At 41.9% G+C, this 16,014-nt stretch overlaps 2 protein-coding genes across 3 annotated transcripts in view; one reads left to right on the top strand and one right to left on the bottom strand.

Moving 5' to 3' along the window:
• The window catches only part of LOC133225990 (uncharacterized oxidoreductase ZK1290.5-like), a 447,194-nt gene that overhangs the window by 175,115 nt on the left and 256,065 nt on the right, over positions 1-16,014 (top strand). The gene's annotated exons all lie outside the window — the stretch shown is intronic.
• OLFM3 (olfactomedin 3) overlaps positions 13,637-16,014 on the bottom strand; it is a 57,072-nt gene continuing 54,694 nt past the window's right edge. For both annotated transcript variants that reach the window (XM_061379307.1, XM_061379308.1), the window contains one exon: positions 13,637-14,567. In XM_061379307.1, coding sequence (XP_061235291.1) covers positions 13,890-14,567 — 678 coding nt within the window. In that variant the 3' untranslated portion in view covers positions 13,637-13,889. The remainder of the gene's footprint in view (positions 14,568-16,014) is intronic.

The raw sequence follows: 16,014 nt of genomic DNA, 5'->3' as shown, positions 1-16,014 counted from the left end.
TTTAAGGCTATAATGAATAATGCATCACTTAATCTGACCTCTCCTATTTCATAGACCATTACACTTCTCCAAAATTGACTCCAGTATGGGCTCCTTATTGAGTCCAGCAGTTTGGGATGGCTGAAGCAAAGCTGAGGTATAACTTACTACAGTTCATACATAGGGTGAACTGGGTACATAAATCTTCTTAGTCAGTTCTTTCAGAATGCTTACTGATATTAAAATATTTTCTCTTTAGAAGTTGCTCCTTAATGCCTGTTCTGGGTTCAGCAGTAGCAGTCATTTTTCTCCTTCTTAGTAGCTGGTGCAGTGCTGTGGTTTTGACTTTCAGCTTGGGAACAGCGCTGATAACACCGATGTTTTTAGTTGCTGCTCAGTAATGCTTACTATGAGCAAGGACTTTCTGAGTCTCATGCTCTGCCAGGGAGGAGGAGAAGCCAGGAGGAAGCAGAGACAGGACACCTGACTCAAACTAGCCAAACGGGTATTCCATACCACAGCACGTCATGACCAATATATAAATGGGGCAGTTACCCGAAAGGGGGAGTTCACTGCTCAAGTCAGGCTGGGTATCAATTGGTGGTGGTGAGCGGTTATATTCTCTTCCCTTGTTATTTTCCCTTATCATTATTATTACTGGTGATAGCAGTAGTGGTTTTGTGGTATATCTGAGTTACTGGACTGCTCTTATCTCTGCCCATGGGAGTTATATTCTTTCAATTCTCCTGCTCATCCCTCCTGGAGCTGAGGGAGGAAGAGGGGGGACTGAGTGAGCAGCTGCGTGGTTCTGGGTTGCCGGCTGGGCTTAAACCACGACAATGCCCTTTGTAAAATTAATGGGCAGTATTGCTTATATAAGAATGGACATGGAAAACAGACCATTTACTGAACTGATATCTAATGATATCCACTGATATCTAACTACTTGGTATGCCAAAGCCCTTTGTCTATAGCTTAGCAAAATACCTTGTAAGCTTTAGAAACTTCACAGGAGTGGGCCTAGAAATGCCAGAGAATGGTATTTCAGCTTATTTATCAGAAATTTTGTAATAAATCTCTTCCATCTGCCTCACCTAATTCCTGGGAGACCAGGTGACAAACATGGAAGTAAATGCCCTTTTCATGAGTCTGTGCCACCAAGTTGACTAGCTAGCTAGTGACATAAAACTTTGGTAAATGGCTTAACCTGTCAGAGAGAAGCTTGTTTGCACTAAGATTTGTTTTCTTACAAAGCTTGTTAAGCTCTAACATTTGTTTGACTTTATTAGAAATGTTCCTTTGATTATTGAAGTGATTAAATCCTACAGTTTCTCAGGACCATCTGATGAGATCTTTACAGTTCCTATAGGAGGAATATATTGCTGTTTGCAGTTCACAGTGGTAGCTGCCTGGGCACTAGGGTCCATGGCTGTTCCACTATCTCTGGCAGGCTGCACCCCTGCATGGCATGGCAAACTTTGTTCCAGGCAGAAGAAATATCTCCATTTCAGGGAGTCTCACTAAGAAAAGGTAGTTTTCTTCTGTTTCTTATGTGCTTCAGTCAGTGTGTAAGTTATTGCCCACACATGCTAAGTTCTCTCTGGCATGGTTGTAAATACCATGTACACTTCAGGTATAGTTGTGTAACTCTATTTACATCTGCATCTATGTCTATATTATCTGTAAAGTCAGTTTTATACTTTCTCTAAGTGCAAAGTGGAAAGGAATCATGGAATCACAGAATGGTTTGGGTTGGAAGGGACCTTAAAGCTCATCCAGTTCCAAACGCCTGCCATGGGTAGGAAGACCTCACACTAGATCAGGTTGCTCCAAGCCACATCCAACCTGGCCTTGAACGCTATCAGGGGTGAGGCAGCCACAGCTTCTCTGGGTACCCTCTGCCAGCAGCTCAGCATCCTCACAGGGAAGAGCTTCTGCCTTAGATCTAACCTGAACTTCCCCTGTTTCAGTTTGAGCCCATCACCCCTTGTCCTGTCGCTACAGTCCCTGATGAAGAGTCCCTCTCCAGCATCCTTGTAGCGCCCTTCAGACACTGGAAGCTGTTCTGAGGTCTCCACATAGCTTCTCTTCTCCAGGCTGAACACCCCCTATTTTCTCAGCCTGTTTTTGTACAGGAGGTGCTCCATCCCCTGATCATCCAACATAAATCTGAAATTTATGTAGCTCTTTCATCCAGGTGTGTTAGATGTACTGTATGTACTGATTTCTAATTTATATCTTACACTGTGGTGTAAAATATTTCTATTTCCATCTGTTTTCTGACTCTGTGTTAATATGGCAAATAAACATTGTTCCACAATCATAATGGAACCAATTGTGAGCCAGTTGAAATAAAAATCAATCTTCATATGGTACATAAATATTCAATTCCATAATTATCTAAGCACATCATGCATGTTGACATTCAGTAAATACTAATAAAATCAACTAACTTGGTATTTGCTTAGTATGTTCTGTTGGATTACTATAACTGAGTGCTGTTAAGCTAGAGCATGTATTGTGAAACCGTCCATTTGGATAATTTTATTTATTTTAATATGTTATATTTTATAGTGTTTATTGTCTTTCAGATGAGGGGCTCTGCTATATATGGTGTCATTTTTCCGTGTCATGTTTTCGCCATACTGTTAGAATAACAGAATATTGACATTTTCTCTAAGAGTGAAGTTTAGTCTTTCAGAGTGAAATTAATTCCTGGGCACAGGATGAGGCCTATGACTCTGCCAAGTCCTACTTTAGTTCTCAAATCAGTGTAAAAGCATATAAAAATTGTCATGTTTTCCTCTCTCATTTGGCATGGTGAAGAGAACTGCTTTGGTATATACTTTGATGAGATGTGTTCTCTGAAGTCAAGAGAGCAGACCAAGTCCAGAGATTCAAGAGCCTGAAGTATGTTTCGGTAGGTACCCACTGTTTTTTCTGAACTCGTATGTGCAGCACTGTGGGTCAATGCAGAGCTCTGCTAAAGGCTGTGCATGAGGTTATGCCCCATCCCTTAGACTTCCCTGCTGTGGGAACATCTTGGGTTGGGTAAAATGCTCTGCTCTGTGGCTGATCTTCCTGACTGTCCTTGGTTCAGCTGTAGCAGTCATTTTTCTCCTTCCTAGTAGCTGGTGCAGTGCTGTGTTTTCAACTTTAGCCTGAGAACAATGCTGTAACACACTGATGTTTTGGTTGTTGCTCAGTAGCACTTACCCTGATCAAGGAGTTTCGGTCTCATGCTCTGCCAGTGAGAAGGAGCATGGGAAGCTGGGAGGAAGCAGAGATAGGACAACTGACACAAACTAGCCAAAGGGGTATTCCATACCAAGCAAGTTATTACTGTAGGATTCAGAAGAGGTGACTTCTCAATCCCAGACCTTGACTGAGCCATGGAATATGCAAAAAGATTTCACCCGTCTTCCAGGAGAGCACATAATCACCTGATTGCTCTCATGCTGGGACAATGGGGCTGATGGTCATAAACTAGAAGGTAGGGAAGCCAAGCAACTGGGATCACTTGCTAGGGAAGGAGGAATTGCCAAAGCAGTTGCAAAAGAGAAATGAGCCCTCAGCCATTGGAGGTGGCTCTTGGCAGCTGTGAAGGAAAGGTTTCCCTACAAGGATGATGTTATGAGTCACTCAGGCAAATGGACCATGATAGAGAGAGGCATCCAGTCCCTGAGGGAATCAGCCATTCTAGAGATCACAGTATCACAGTATGTTAGAGATTGGAAGGGACCTCAAAAGATCATCTAGTCCAATCCCCCTGCCAGAGCAGGAACACCTAGATAAGGTTACACAGGAACGTGTCCAGGCGGGTTTTGAATGTCTCCAAAGAAGGAGATTCCACAACCTCCCTGGGCAGCCTGTTCCAGTGTTCCGTCACCCTCACTGAGAAGAAGTTTCTTCTCAAGTTTAAGTGGAACCTCTTGTGTTCCAGTTTGTACCCATTTCCCCTTGTCCTATCATTGTTTGCCACTGAGAAGAGCCTGGCTCCATCCTCGTGACACTCCCCCTTTATATATTTATATACACTAATAAGGTCACTCCTCCACCCCTATGATCTATCATAGGCTGGATGCTGGGAATGCATCCGTAGATCTAGATGAAGTTGAATGTATATGACCTGTATGACAGAAACTTATGCAGAGTTCGCCATCCTCATATGCCCAGCTCCACCACTGTTGGCTTTGAAAAGAAGATATATGCTGTCATGATCATCAGCGGAGAATAAAGTCATGGGAAAGCCAGCAGCAGCAGCAGAACTGTCCTCAGGAGAACCACTGATTGACCCTGACTTCCCTACAACCATCACCCCGACAAAGAGTGAATTTTGATGAAATCAGATGAGCTCAGCAGTGACCAGGCAAGTCCAGTGTTGTTGTCAGCAGGCTACAGTCCAATGCTGCACACCATCTCTCCTGCCCTGAGAGACTGCTACAAGTGATGGAACCTGACATCATGGACTGGATGAATTATCAAACTTTATAGTGATGGTCCATGGACTAAGGAATGATACTTCTCTGTGTGTGTGTGGATGTATATAGATAGATAGATAGATAGATATAGATATAGATACAGATATAGATATATGAGACAAAAGCAATGGTATATTGAAAAATGTGGGATCTGATCATGACGTGTATGGTATGGAATAAGGGATGGATACTGCCCTGGTTTCAGCAGAAGCAGTCATTTTTCTCCTTAGTAGCTGGTGCGATGCTGTGTTTTTGACATTAGCCTGAGAACAGTGCTGATAACACCAATGTTTTTAGTTGTTCCTAAGTAATGTTTACCCCAATCAAAGACCTTTCAGTCTCATGCTCTGCCAGGGAGGAGGGGCATGGGAAGCTGGGAGGAAACAGACACAGGACATCTGATCCAAACTAGCCAAAGGGGCATTCCATACCATAGCATGTCATGCCCAGTATATAAACTGGGGGCAGTTACCTGGAAAGGGGAGATCACTGCTCAGGTCAGGCTGGATATAGGTCGGTGGGTGGTGAGCAATTGTATTCTCCTCCCTTGTTATTTCCCTTATCATTATTATTATTGGTGGTAGCAGTAGTGGTTTGTGTTACACCTTAGTTACTGGACTGCTCTTAACCCATGAGAGTTACATACTTCCAATTCTCCTCACCCTCCCTCTGGAAGCAGGGGGAGGAAGAAGATGGGGAGTGAGCAAGCAGCTGCATGGTTTTGAGTTACCAGCTGGGCTTAAACCACAGCAATGACCAAGGGAAGCTAGTGAGGTCTAGCAGTATTGGAGTTACCGTAAGTCAGTCTGTAGGAAGAAAAGACCCTTGCAGTTACACAAAATACGGGCAGCATAAAAGTAGCTCCATACAGCACCCTTTGGATTCCTTCTTCATAAAGTGAACAAGTACTTGTTTCTGCAGGAGTGCTTATGAATGATACAATGGCCTGGGATATTGGAAATCTAACATCAGCTTCTGATGAGCTAAAGAAATCCTGTTAGGCTTAAACTGAGCTGTTCTGTGTTTGAACTGCTCAGCCTGAAGAATGAGACTTGTACAAGTTACCTTTCTTTCCTGATGGTCTGGGAAATTCTCTCTGTAGATTGCCTTGCAGTCCTGAAGAGGTGGCTGCCACAGAAATGTCAGGTGGTGTGTGCACTTTCTCCAGGAATGAGCTACTGCTAGAGCTGTAGGAATGAGTTAAAGTAGCTCTTGTGTGTACTTCACACCAAGAGGCACATGTCTCTTCAAGTGCTACACTGACAGTGACAGTCCTGAGTAACCATTAATCTGTGATGTCCTTCAAGATGACAGTAAGCCCAATTTACCCAGATGAGAGAAGCCTAAATAAATGGCCTGTCTGCATGATGTGACCCAGACTTGGAGCTTAGAGAGAAAATGTGAACACCTTCGACAGGATGCACACTCAATTACTGTGACACCTGATTTCTTGGAGATGGAAATGTGGCTGACCACCTTGAGGGTGTGATTCAGAAGGGAGAAATGGATGGACAAATAGGATTCTAATTTAATTTCTCACCATTGCAGGTATGAATCAAAATGTTTTCCCAACTTCCTTCCATTTTATTTAGTTATTTTTATCTTGACTCTTTTAAAAATTATTTTTGCAGAGCAACCCATGATATACAATCAGTGCTGCTTGGAGGCAGTTTTATGGGACATTAGAGCTAAACTGGGAAAATAAATGTAGGCGTTCTCCAGATGAAGCTTGCTGTACTATAAATCTGTGCAGTTGAGTTCTGTCTGAGCATCCCCTCATTAATGTTCACACTGCAAGGTGAGAGGGGTTGAGGCAGGTTTAGGTGAAGATCAAGAAGATTAGAACAAGTGAAAGAAGACAAAATGCAAAGAAAAATACTCTGGGGTGAGCTGCACATGTGGCTGGTACTGTGTGAGGGAAACTAAGGGAATGATTTCAGGAAGCCTAAGAAAATCAAAGGATTAGCACAGTTCAGTAATACAATATGGCACATTTCTTTTGGATTGCTTTCAAACAACAGCTTTGCTGAGTAGGTATTATCCTCTCCAAATGTTTTTTATGTCGTGACCTTCCGAGCAACTTAATGTATAAAGCATGTATGGTAGTTGACACCTATTTGTATAAAAATCCGTATCTTTGGAGTAGAAGATTCTTCTTTATGTATACCAGATCATGTTGCCTTAGATTGGGAATGAATGGCCGCAGATTGACTGCGCATACTTAAACAGCCCAGTTTGGACTCAGGTCTGTGCATCTGCAGAAGGAAGCAGCATCCATAAGCTACCAGTATGCAAATACTCCACTGCTCTTGGCTGCAGGCAGTCACCCAGTACCCTGTTCTGGATCCTTGTCTCTTCCACCTCCTGATGCACAGGCTGGGAGAGTAGCACTCACTACAAACCTGAAATAAGCTGAAATAAGCTGAAACTTGAAATAACAGGGACTAGACAGAATTAGAGATTATGGGCAAGTATTCTTTAGAGGAATCTGAAATTAGTGGCTGCTTTGATGCTTCGGTGTCTTGCATTAGCAGTAAATGTTTTCACCTTTGAGGGCTCCAAACCATTTATGCAAAAAAAAAAAAAAAAAAAAGGATATGGTATCAAACCTACTGTAAAATAAAATATACAGCAGTCACTTTAATAAGTTTATAAATACTCCTGCAAGCACAGTTTTAGTATTGTGGGGAAGAGTGGTTGGAAAGCTGCTCATGGAGAAGAAACTGAGGGTGCTGATTGATGGAACTGAACATGAGCAGCTTGTGCCCAGCAGCCAGGAAGTCACCAGCATCCTGGCCTGTGGCAGCAGGGCCAGGGCAGTGACTGTGCCCCTGCACTGGGCACTGTTGAGGCTGCACCTTGAATTCTGTGTTCAGCTCTGGGCTGCTCACTACAAGAGAGACATTGAGGTGCTGGAGCAGGGCCAGAGAAGGGCAATGGAGCTGGTGCAGGGCCTGGAGCACAAGTGCGATAGGGAACGGCTGAGGGACCTGGGGGGTTCAGTCTGGAGAAGAAAGAGAAGGCTCGGGGGGACCTGATCGCTCCCTACAACTGCCTGACAGGAGGATGGAGCCAGGAGGGGCTGGGCTCTGCTCCCAGGTAACAAGAGATGGGACAAGAGGAAGCAGCCTCAAGCTGCACCAGGGCAGGTTTAGATGGAGCTGAGGAACAATTCCTTCCCCAGAGGGTGCTCAGGCATTGGAACAGGCTGCCCAGGGCAGGGCTGGAGTCACCGTCCCTGCAAGTGTTCACACACGGTGGAGATGAGGCCTCAGTGCCATGGGTTAGCAGTGGCTTTGGCAGTGTGGGAATGCTTGGACTTAGTCATCTCAAAGGTCTTTTCCAAACCCACTAGTTCTGTAATATAAAGCTATAGATAGCTGTACCTGTCAGTAGAATCTTTGAGTCTAACAATGCTTGAAGACACTTGTCCCATCTATAAATAAGCAGTTGCAGGAATATGGAGGCCCTACTGAGCCTGTTCGGACTCTTTCAATGGAGAGTTATATGTGTGCGTAGCCCAGTGTGTCTTGGTTCCCAGACCCAGAAGGGTCTTTGACTTTGTACCATGTTAGGAACGTAATTTCTGCTGCAAGCTGGATAGGGCTTAAAATATTGAGTAAAGCTCCGAAAAACTGTTGGTGAGAAAGATTTCATTAGCTCCAGGAAAAGGCAACTGGCTCTGGAGGGTTGCTGCTGGCTTCCATGCAGGTTGTCTGAGGTATCCATTGTGTTTTCTGCCGGGGGCAGATGCTGGGAATATCCACTGAGGGTGCAGAGCCCACAGCATAAGGCAATACAGAACTGTAGCCACTGTAGGCTGAAGTAATAAAATCACAGAATCACAGAATGGCTTGGGTTGGAAGGGACCTCAAAGATCATCTGCCATGGGCATGTGACTTAGTTAATTTGTTCAGTGTTCTTAAGCTGTAAAATCTTAAGAATCTTAAATGCTATAAATAAAATAAGCTAATAAAAATAAAATGAAATAAGCATTTCTGACTCAGTAGGTTCTTACTGTTCATGCTAACCATAAGAACTGTGTAAATATGAATTCAACTTATGTATAAAAAGCACAGTAAAATGGATTGTGTTTTGAGATGCCCGATCTGACCTGTTAGCTGTCATTTTTAAGTGTCTTCATCTATTCTTGTGTGCTGCTATGGTGTCAGTTGCACAGTTGTAAGGGAAAATGGGACTTCTGTACAGTAGACTCAAAGGTGGGGGTAGAATGTGGCTGATCTAACTATTATGTGCATCTAGAGTGGGCTGTGTTTAAAACTCTACCATTTTTGAAACTGAATCCTGAAGAAGCTTTATGTCACTTGGACTGCTGACATGTTTCTGTGATGGAATTATTTTAATGGAGTGTTCTGAAGCAGTAGATACAGGACAACTCCTCAGGCTCTATTGCTCAGCTTGCGAGCTGCATAGGGGTCCAGGAGTGTAGGAAAAATTGCTGATTCTTAAGACAGTGTGCATTTTCTTCCCAGTCTCCATTTCAGAGACAGAAAAAGTACCCTTCATCCTTAAAAGGCTGAACTCTTTCATGCAGGGGAGTTGGAACTAGATGATCTTAAGGTTCTTTCCAACCCTGACTCTTCTATGATTCTATGAGAAGCCTGTGCAACTCCTGTTGATGTAAAAATCAATAAACATGACTTGTATTTTTATGAGTGAATATTTCCTCCATGTGGTTGTTTCAGAGAAAACAGAGTTTTGAGATCTGGGGCCAATTGCTACATTTATGAAGAATCCCTGCTGACTTGAATGCGAGCTGCAGAAAGGATGTGTCATAGAACCATAGAATAGTTAGGGTTGGAAAGGACATTAAGATCGTCTAGTGTCACTTGTGTTCATCACCCTTGCAACTTGTCTGATACATGTGGTGCTTACATGAGAGGCCTCTGAGGAAAAGCAGGGATTTGGAAGGCTAGAAGTTGTCTTGAAATGCTTCCTAAACACAGATGGACAGTGACTGGAATTCAGTTTGTGACCTCAGTGGCTAGAGGAGTTCACAGTTTGTAAGAGTGGCAAGTAATACCAGAATAATCAGGTGGATGATCTGATTGCAGTTTGGAGAAATCCCTGCACATCTCAGTGTAGTGAATCTGATAACCATTGCATCGATATAGTACGTCTGTTTTCTAGAGCCCAGCAAACGCCATACTGCACAAAACAGTCATTTTTGTACAGTCTTCACAACTTGGTAATGGGTAACTCTTTTCCCTAGTTACTGAATGTAGAAACCCTAGTAATAATAATAATCATCCCATAACCTAAATGGTCTGTTTTCTCTATAAGAAATAATCTGATTATTCTACAATTCTAGGATCAGATTGAATACTGATGTGCATGTATATATGGTCACGTGGTTTCAGGACCTGGCTCTATGATCTGTGGAAGTTAGTCTCTGCTTGCTTGAGTCCTTTGGCGTGTGAGCTTCTTGGGGATGCAGTTGTTTGAGGATGTCCTGGAGCAGGAGTTGTCTCCTCAGAGTTAGTGGAGTGGGGATCTTGTCAGCACAATGGGCTGAGATGCAGCTCTGTCCCAAAGCTCTGCAGCTGCATCCCTCAGCCTGTTGTGAGAAGATGCCCAAATGTCCAGCATTGATTTCTGAATGCCAGGGATTTGCAGCAGGGAATGCTTGGATTATGTGTGTGTGTGTGTGTGTGTGTGTGTGTGTGTGTGTGTGTGTGTGTGTGTGTGCGCTTCCAAAAGCATTTTGACTAGCATAAAAATCAGTATGAATCAAGACTGTTCCCTGGCAATTCTTGAACCGGAAAAGGACACAATTTACCAGTTGGATAACTGTGACTGGTTTTGTTCATCTATGCTCTAGTGTTTTCTAAGTATTCGTTTATTAGACAAATTAGCAGGTAACAGTTTTATTCAAGTTTTAAATGCAGATCCTTTCTTCCTTTGCTGTGGATCCAGCCTGCAGAGCTGACTGACAGCTTGTGCCACTGAGCATGTCTGCAAATTAGTATTTTTAGATATAAGAAATCTGTGATTAAAACATTTGTATTACTCATGGATAACATGGTCCTTTTATATCTTTATCCCTTGAAGCCGGAGGTAACTAAGAAATTAAAATAGCCTCTACAATTAATTTTCTCATGTTTAATGAGAGGTCTTATTTTCCACTATGGTGTCAGTACCTCCTCAGAGCAAACAGCTGATGTTTCAACGACAACAATAAAGCTACACTTGCTGGTATGTATGTAGTTTGCTGCTGTATTAGGAAGGTTTTCTGCTTGTGCTGCTCAACTGTGAAGGCAAAGCTTGTAATGCAGTTTTGCTCACATTGAGGCATGGTGTTTTCTGTATTTTGGGAACATGACTTTGGAATTTTTTGGAAAAGACAGGGGATCAACACTGATTAAGAGAAAAATGAATGCTTGCTAGCAGAAAGCAGTGCTACTGACTTGATAACATCTCACCAGGTTTTGATGTATTGATGCTGTTATGCTTAAAGGTACTGGAATCCAACCTACTGTTACTAGTCTAGAAAGGCAGAATTTTCTAGGTATGACTTCTACACTTCAGCACAACATTGCACCAGCTAGTAGCAAGGAGAAAAGCAACTGTTGCAGCTGAACCCAGGACACCCTTCAAAAGTGCCTTTCCTACCCCTCTTATCCACCCATGTCTAGCATCTTCTAGCAGTGCCTGTTTTGTTCTTTCTTTTCTTGGACTATTAGGAGTTTGTTACCCCTTAAATGGCTAACTAAAAGGCATTGAAATTAGGTGAAATTCATCTTACTGTAAGAACTGCTATCAGCTAGCAGTAGTGTACGCATGCTAATTGTAGTATGCATATACTAGTGCATACAGTATGAAATCCTTATAAAGAAATATGGTAGTAACCGTTTTTTCAAATGAAGTGGTCCTCATGTAATGACTATTAGCCTAGTTTGTGATGATACAGTAGAAAGTCTAATTTCTCAGTCTAATGACTAATGGCTTTAATAATGTTCTATTTGTAAAAAAGTTCTACTTGCTGAAATTACTCTGTAATTTCAGGAAGAGCCAGGGTTTAAGGCTTTTGATAAAAACACGATCATGTTTTGTTCTCATGAAACATTCCTATATGACACATAATACTTTTTTTTTTTTTTTAATGAGTAGTCACTTTCACATGTTATAAGGGAGGTTTCATTGTCAATGCAGGAATCATAGGATCATAGAATCACAGAATGGTTTGGGCTGGAAAGGGCCTTAAGATCATCCAGTTCCACCCCCGCTGCCATGGGCAGGGACACCTTCCACTAGAGCAGGTTGGCCAAGGCTCTGTCCATCCTGGCCTTGAACACTGACAGGGATGGAGCATTTACTATTTCTCTGCCAGAGCCCCACCACCCTCAGAGGGAAGAACATTTTCCTTAGATGTAACCTGAATTTCCCCTGTGTCAGTTTCAGCCCATCACCCCTTGTCCTATTGGTGTAAATCCTGTGTGACTGCAAGGAACAACAACTACTATTACAGCTAGGCAGAAGTGGGGAAATGGAAGCAGGAGAGTAACTCTTTTCTGATCATGTTGCAATGCAATTTCCTTTGGGTGTTCCCCCCCCCCCCCCCAAGTTCTTGAAACCTAGTTAATAGCTTTTTCTTTTGCAACCAGTATGAAAATAAGGCAACTTGTTCACTTTCATGTGGGCTTATATTGTAATGCAGACTTGTATATAGACACGTGTATTTCTAATAGTGAAAACATTCATGAGCCTTCAGGTGGTCTCAGCTGGTATGTGGGAAGAATCAGCAAATCAAATGTCTTCAAAATAGACTGGCAAAAAGTCAGTGCATTTAATTTCTTTGGTGCTCTTCAATAAATGTTCTTGCCTTCCTGTGAGCCTGGTTTCCAAGAGTATAAAGAGGAGAATCAAGAGTTTGTGAGGAATGCAGCTTTCACACAGCTTTTCAGACACCTGTCTTTTTGCATTATGTGATAGCCCAGCTTAATAAAGTCTTATACTTTTTCTTATATAAGTTATATTAGTTTTCTTTCCATTTATGCCCAAACAGATAAACAGCACCTCCTTCCTTTTTCTCTATAAAATGTGCTCCTCCTCCCAATTTCTAATGACATAGTGTAGCAAACCATTTATCTTTCAGAAATATGTTTCTTAAAGGCATGGATTGTGACCATAAGTAACAGTGCTTCTGGTAGCACAAACCAAGCTTCTTTGCAAGAGGTTGGCCTCAGTGTTGTGGCTGCTTTCTATCAAGGGCAAGCAATATGGTGGCTACCAGGTGCCGCATTGATCATTTAGGCTTTGACCCTTTTTGTTTGTATTTTCTCCCCAGTAACTGTCATCCCAGAGAACAGCTCTGTCAACAGATACATGTTCTTCTATTATGAGTAAGAAGACAGGAAGATTAAGGAAAGCAACTAGACTTCAAACATGGCTCCTTCTTGCCCCAGAACAGCATGATTACTGGATGCACTCACACACTCACTTCACACTTTGTAAAGCGCAGATCAGGGAGTGAGCATAAACAAGGAAAATTAAATGGTGGAACCAAAGAGTAGGAGAGAAAGAGACTGAGAGAGAGAAGCCAGCAGCATGAGACAAAAATTGAGAAGGGCAAACAAATGTAAAACTGGGATTAGTATAAGACTTCAAAGCTGCAGCTCTGTCAGTAAGAAGGGGTCTACCCAATGAAGCTGAGAATAAGGATCATGCACCTGAGAAGCTATTGGTCTTTCTCAGAAATAACAACTTTTTCTCAGAGTTTTACCACTTTCAATTGACCCATAACCGGAACTGCAATTAAACTTCAATATATTTTATAAAAAATAGTACTTAGTTTACTTTCACATATGTGAAGAGATACAATTGCACAATGGTGGTTACAATGGTAGAAATACACTGCGGATAAAATGTTTGCAAGAGATTTAAAAACATATCATACAGCACCACATCTGAAATTGGGTGATGGCAAAATGAATCAGACTCCATGTCCGAGACAATGAAATTCCTAAATCTTTCTTTTGGAATAAATAAATAATAAAAAAATACAATGTGCAGTATGACACTACTTGAGCAATAGATTCAAACCAAAAAATGAGGTAAAAATAGACATTCATGCATGTAAGCCACCGTTAGTCTCTGACTCTAAAATAAGGCAGGTCATAATCTTTTAAAAACTGTCTTTAGCCACTTAAATCCTCTTCAGTGCTTTTCAAGACAAGGTCTTGAGTGACCTTGTAGAATCATGAGTTAAGATGCTTCTGTTTCCAATAGGTCATTTTTGACAGGTTCAGCCCTATTTGAAATGCATTATATGGTTGAAAATGTTGCTTTTCCTTAATGAAAAAAGAAATGTAAATTAAAAGGAACCGAGAGAGATGGATGATTTTAGAATTTATCACAAATGACACTGCTTTGAGGGAGGGAGACAGGGGAAAAGGAAGGAAAAGGAAATTATGTGTCATCTTCAGTTTTAATGACATGGAAAAGCGTGACATTAAACAGGACCTGATGTCCATTATTCCAGGCATAGAGAGCTCTATCTCTTGCATTGTAGTCAAGCATGGATATATGAAAATACTGATTATGGAAAGGAATGTCTGTATACTCGTAAGTGGAGGTTTTTGTAGAATAAGAATAGTAGACCTTGGCTCCTGTTAAGTGAGAGTTAGTAACATACAAGGTGCCACAGATCATGAAGGATTCTCCAGCACTTCTCTTTGGGTAGCCTGTGCTCCAGCTCTTCAGCACCTCCAGTGTATCCTGGTTTAGCTGGCTGATGACAATGTTGCCTGCATTTTGGTTGGTGGCATACACAGCCCATAGCCCAATTTCATCTGCCATCAGGTCAATATCAGAAAAGCCACCCCAGGTGTAAGGGTAGACATTGTGAAAGCCAGCATACTCAAGGCTACGCTGTGCAAGCACCCGCCCAGTGTCAAAACTGTATTTGATGATGATATTGCTCTGATACTTGTTGAAATAGAGGGAGCCATTGTAGACAACATGGTTGGTTCCTGCCCATTTGAATGGAAGGTTGTATGTCCTTGATTCAGCCCCACTGACAAAGTCTGCAATTGATTTATATTCACGGACAATTTTATTGTTAGTGTAACTATCCATGTACCAGACCTGGAAAGAAAACAAAGATTGGGAGTAAACACCTGGAACACAATCTGTGGTACGTGATCATGATATGGCATGATATTGCAGAAAAAGAAGGAAACGAAAAGGTTTTAGGTGCGTAGCAGGCTATCAAAGCACAATATTGTCCAATTACTGACACAAAATCATGAGGAACTCTGTAAGTTTCTGAATCAACGCTTACCTATACAGGTGAAGTCTCAGGAAGATTGTTGCTAACTAAACTACAGTGTCTGCATTTTCAGAAAAATGTGATTTTGGATTATTTAGTGTTTGGGCCTCTACTATATGGGACTTGCTTAAGGATATTCCCAGAGACTAATAATCAAAGATGGAGAGGCGAAATGACATATGAGAGAAGCTTAGGAATAAATTTGGTTGAATTTTTTTCAGCTGAAGCTCTAATCAGTGCGAAATAGTGTGACTTCTTAGGAAAGAAACAAAATACAGTAGCAGCGAAGGCCACTAAAGTTCAGGAACCCTTTTTTCCCTAAAACCAAAACAAAATCAGTACTTCATTTGTTTTTAATGTTCTGTATGCCAGCTTCTATTCCCTCATTTTTTCCTTCATTTTGCCTTTTCTCCTGTTAATTTGTCATAGGACAAATCAAATTCTGACTAATAAAAGACCAGAATAATTTCTGGCAGTGGGGGAACGTGAAGGCTGTCTGGGGAGGGGGCCACAGCAGGGAGAAGGTGCTGGTGGAGGTGAGGGCCCATGGCCACTGGCACTCTGAGGGGGCAGAGGAAACTTCCTCAGGTAGTTGAGATTCCTTGATGGACACAGCAGGCAAAGGAATGCTGTACGCATTCTTCAGTTATTATCATTTCTACATTGCCTTTTCTATTGCCTTTGTATTTTCCTGTATTCAAAAAATAAACCTTGTGGGTCTCATACAAAGGAAGCCTAGTGTTTTGACTTCATTCGTGGAGAGAGCATCTCCTCAAAGCCATGGCCACCTTGAGATCCTATTGCAGATCCAGACCATAATACAACTTTTATCTCAGGCGGCAAAATGGTCTTGAATATAACATATATATCTGGGGCCTAATCTGGCAGATTTTGACTGTGCTGCATTATGGGTTATGCTCTTGGGTGAAAGTCTTGATGTTTGTTGTTATATTATCTTGGTTCTTAAGGACCCAAGCTCAGTTAAACATGGTAGGAAGAAAACATGTATGTAGTTGGTTCAGATAGGTGTATGTCATCCCTGAAACAGCTGAAGAAAATGTCCCAAAAGTGCTTAGCTAGTTGTTGTCTTCAGATATTTTTGCATGAACACTGTTGCCTTTTCTCTGATGTTATTTAACAGTGAAAATGATGGAAGCAGCAGAAATATGGAATCACAGAATCATAGAATAGCATGCTTGTGAGTGGAAGCTCCTAGGGGAAAAGATACTTTTAAAGATTAAAATAAAGCAAGCAAAACTTCAG

The sequence above is a fragment of the Neopsephotus bourkii genome, unplaced genomic scaffold (assembly GCF_033783945.1).
Source record: "Neopsephotus bourkii isolate Nb327-2 ecotype Australia unplaced genomic scaffold, CSIRO-AGI_Nbou_v1 NB_1768, whole genome shotgun sequence".
NCBI lineage: Eukaryota > Metazoa > Chordata > Aves > Psittaciformes > Psittacidae > Neopsephotus > Neopsephotus bourkii.
The sequence above is the reverse complement of the archived record's forward strand: the minus strand, read 5'-3'. Positions and strand labels throughout refer to the sequence as shown.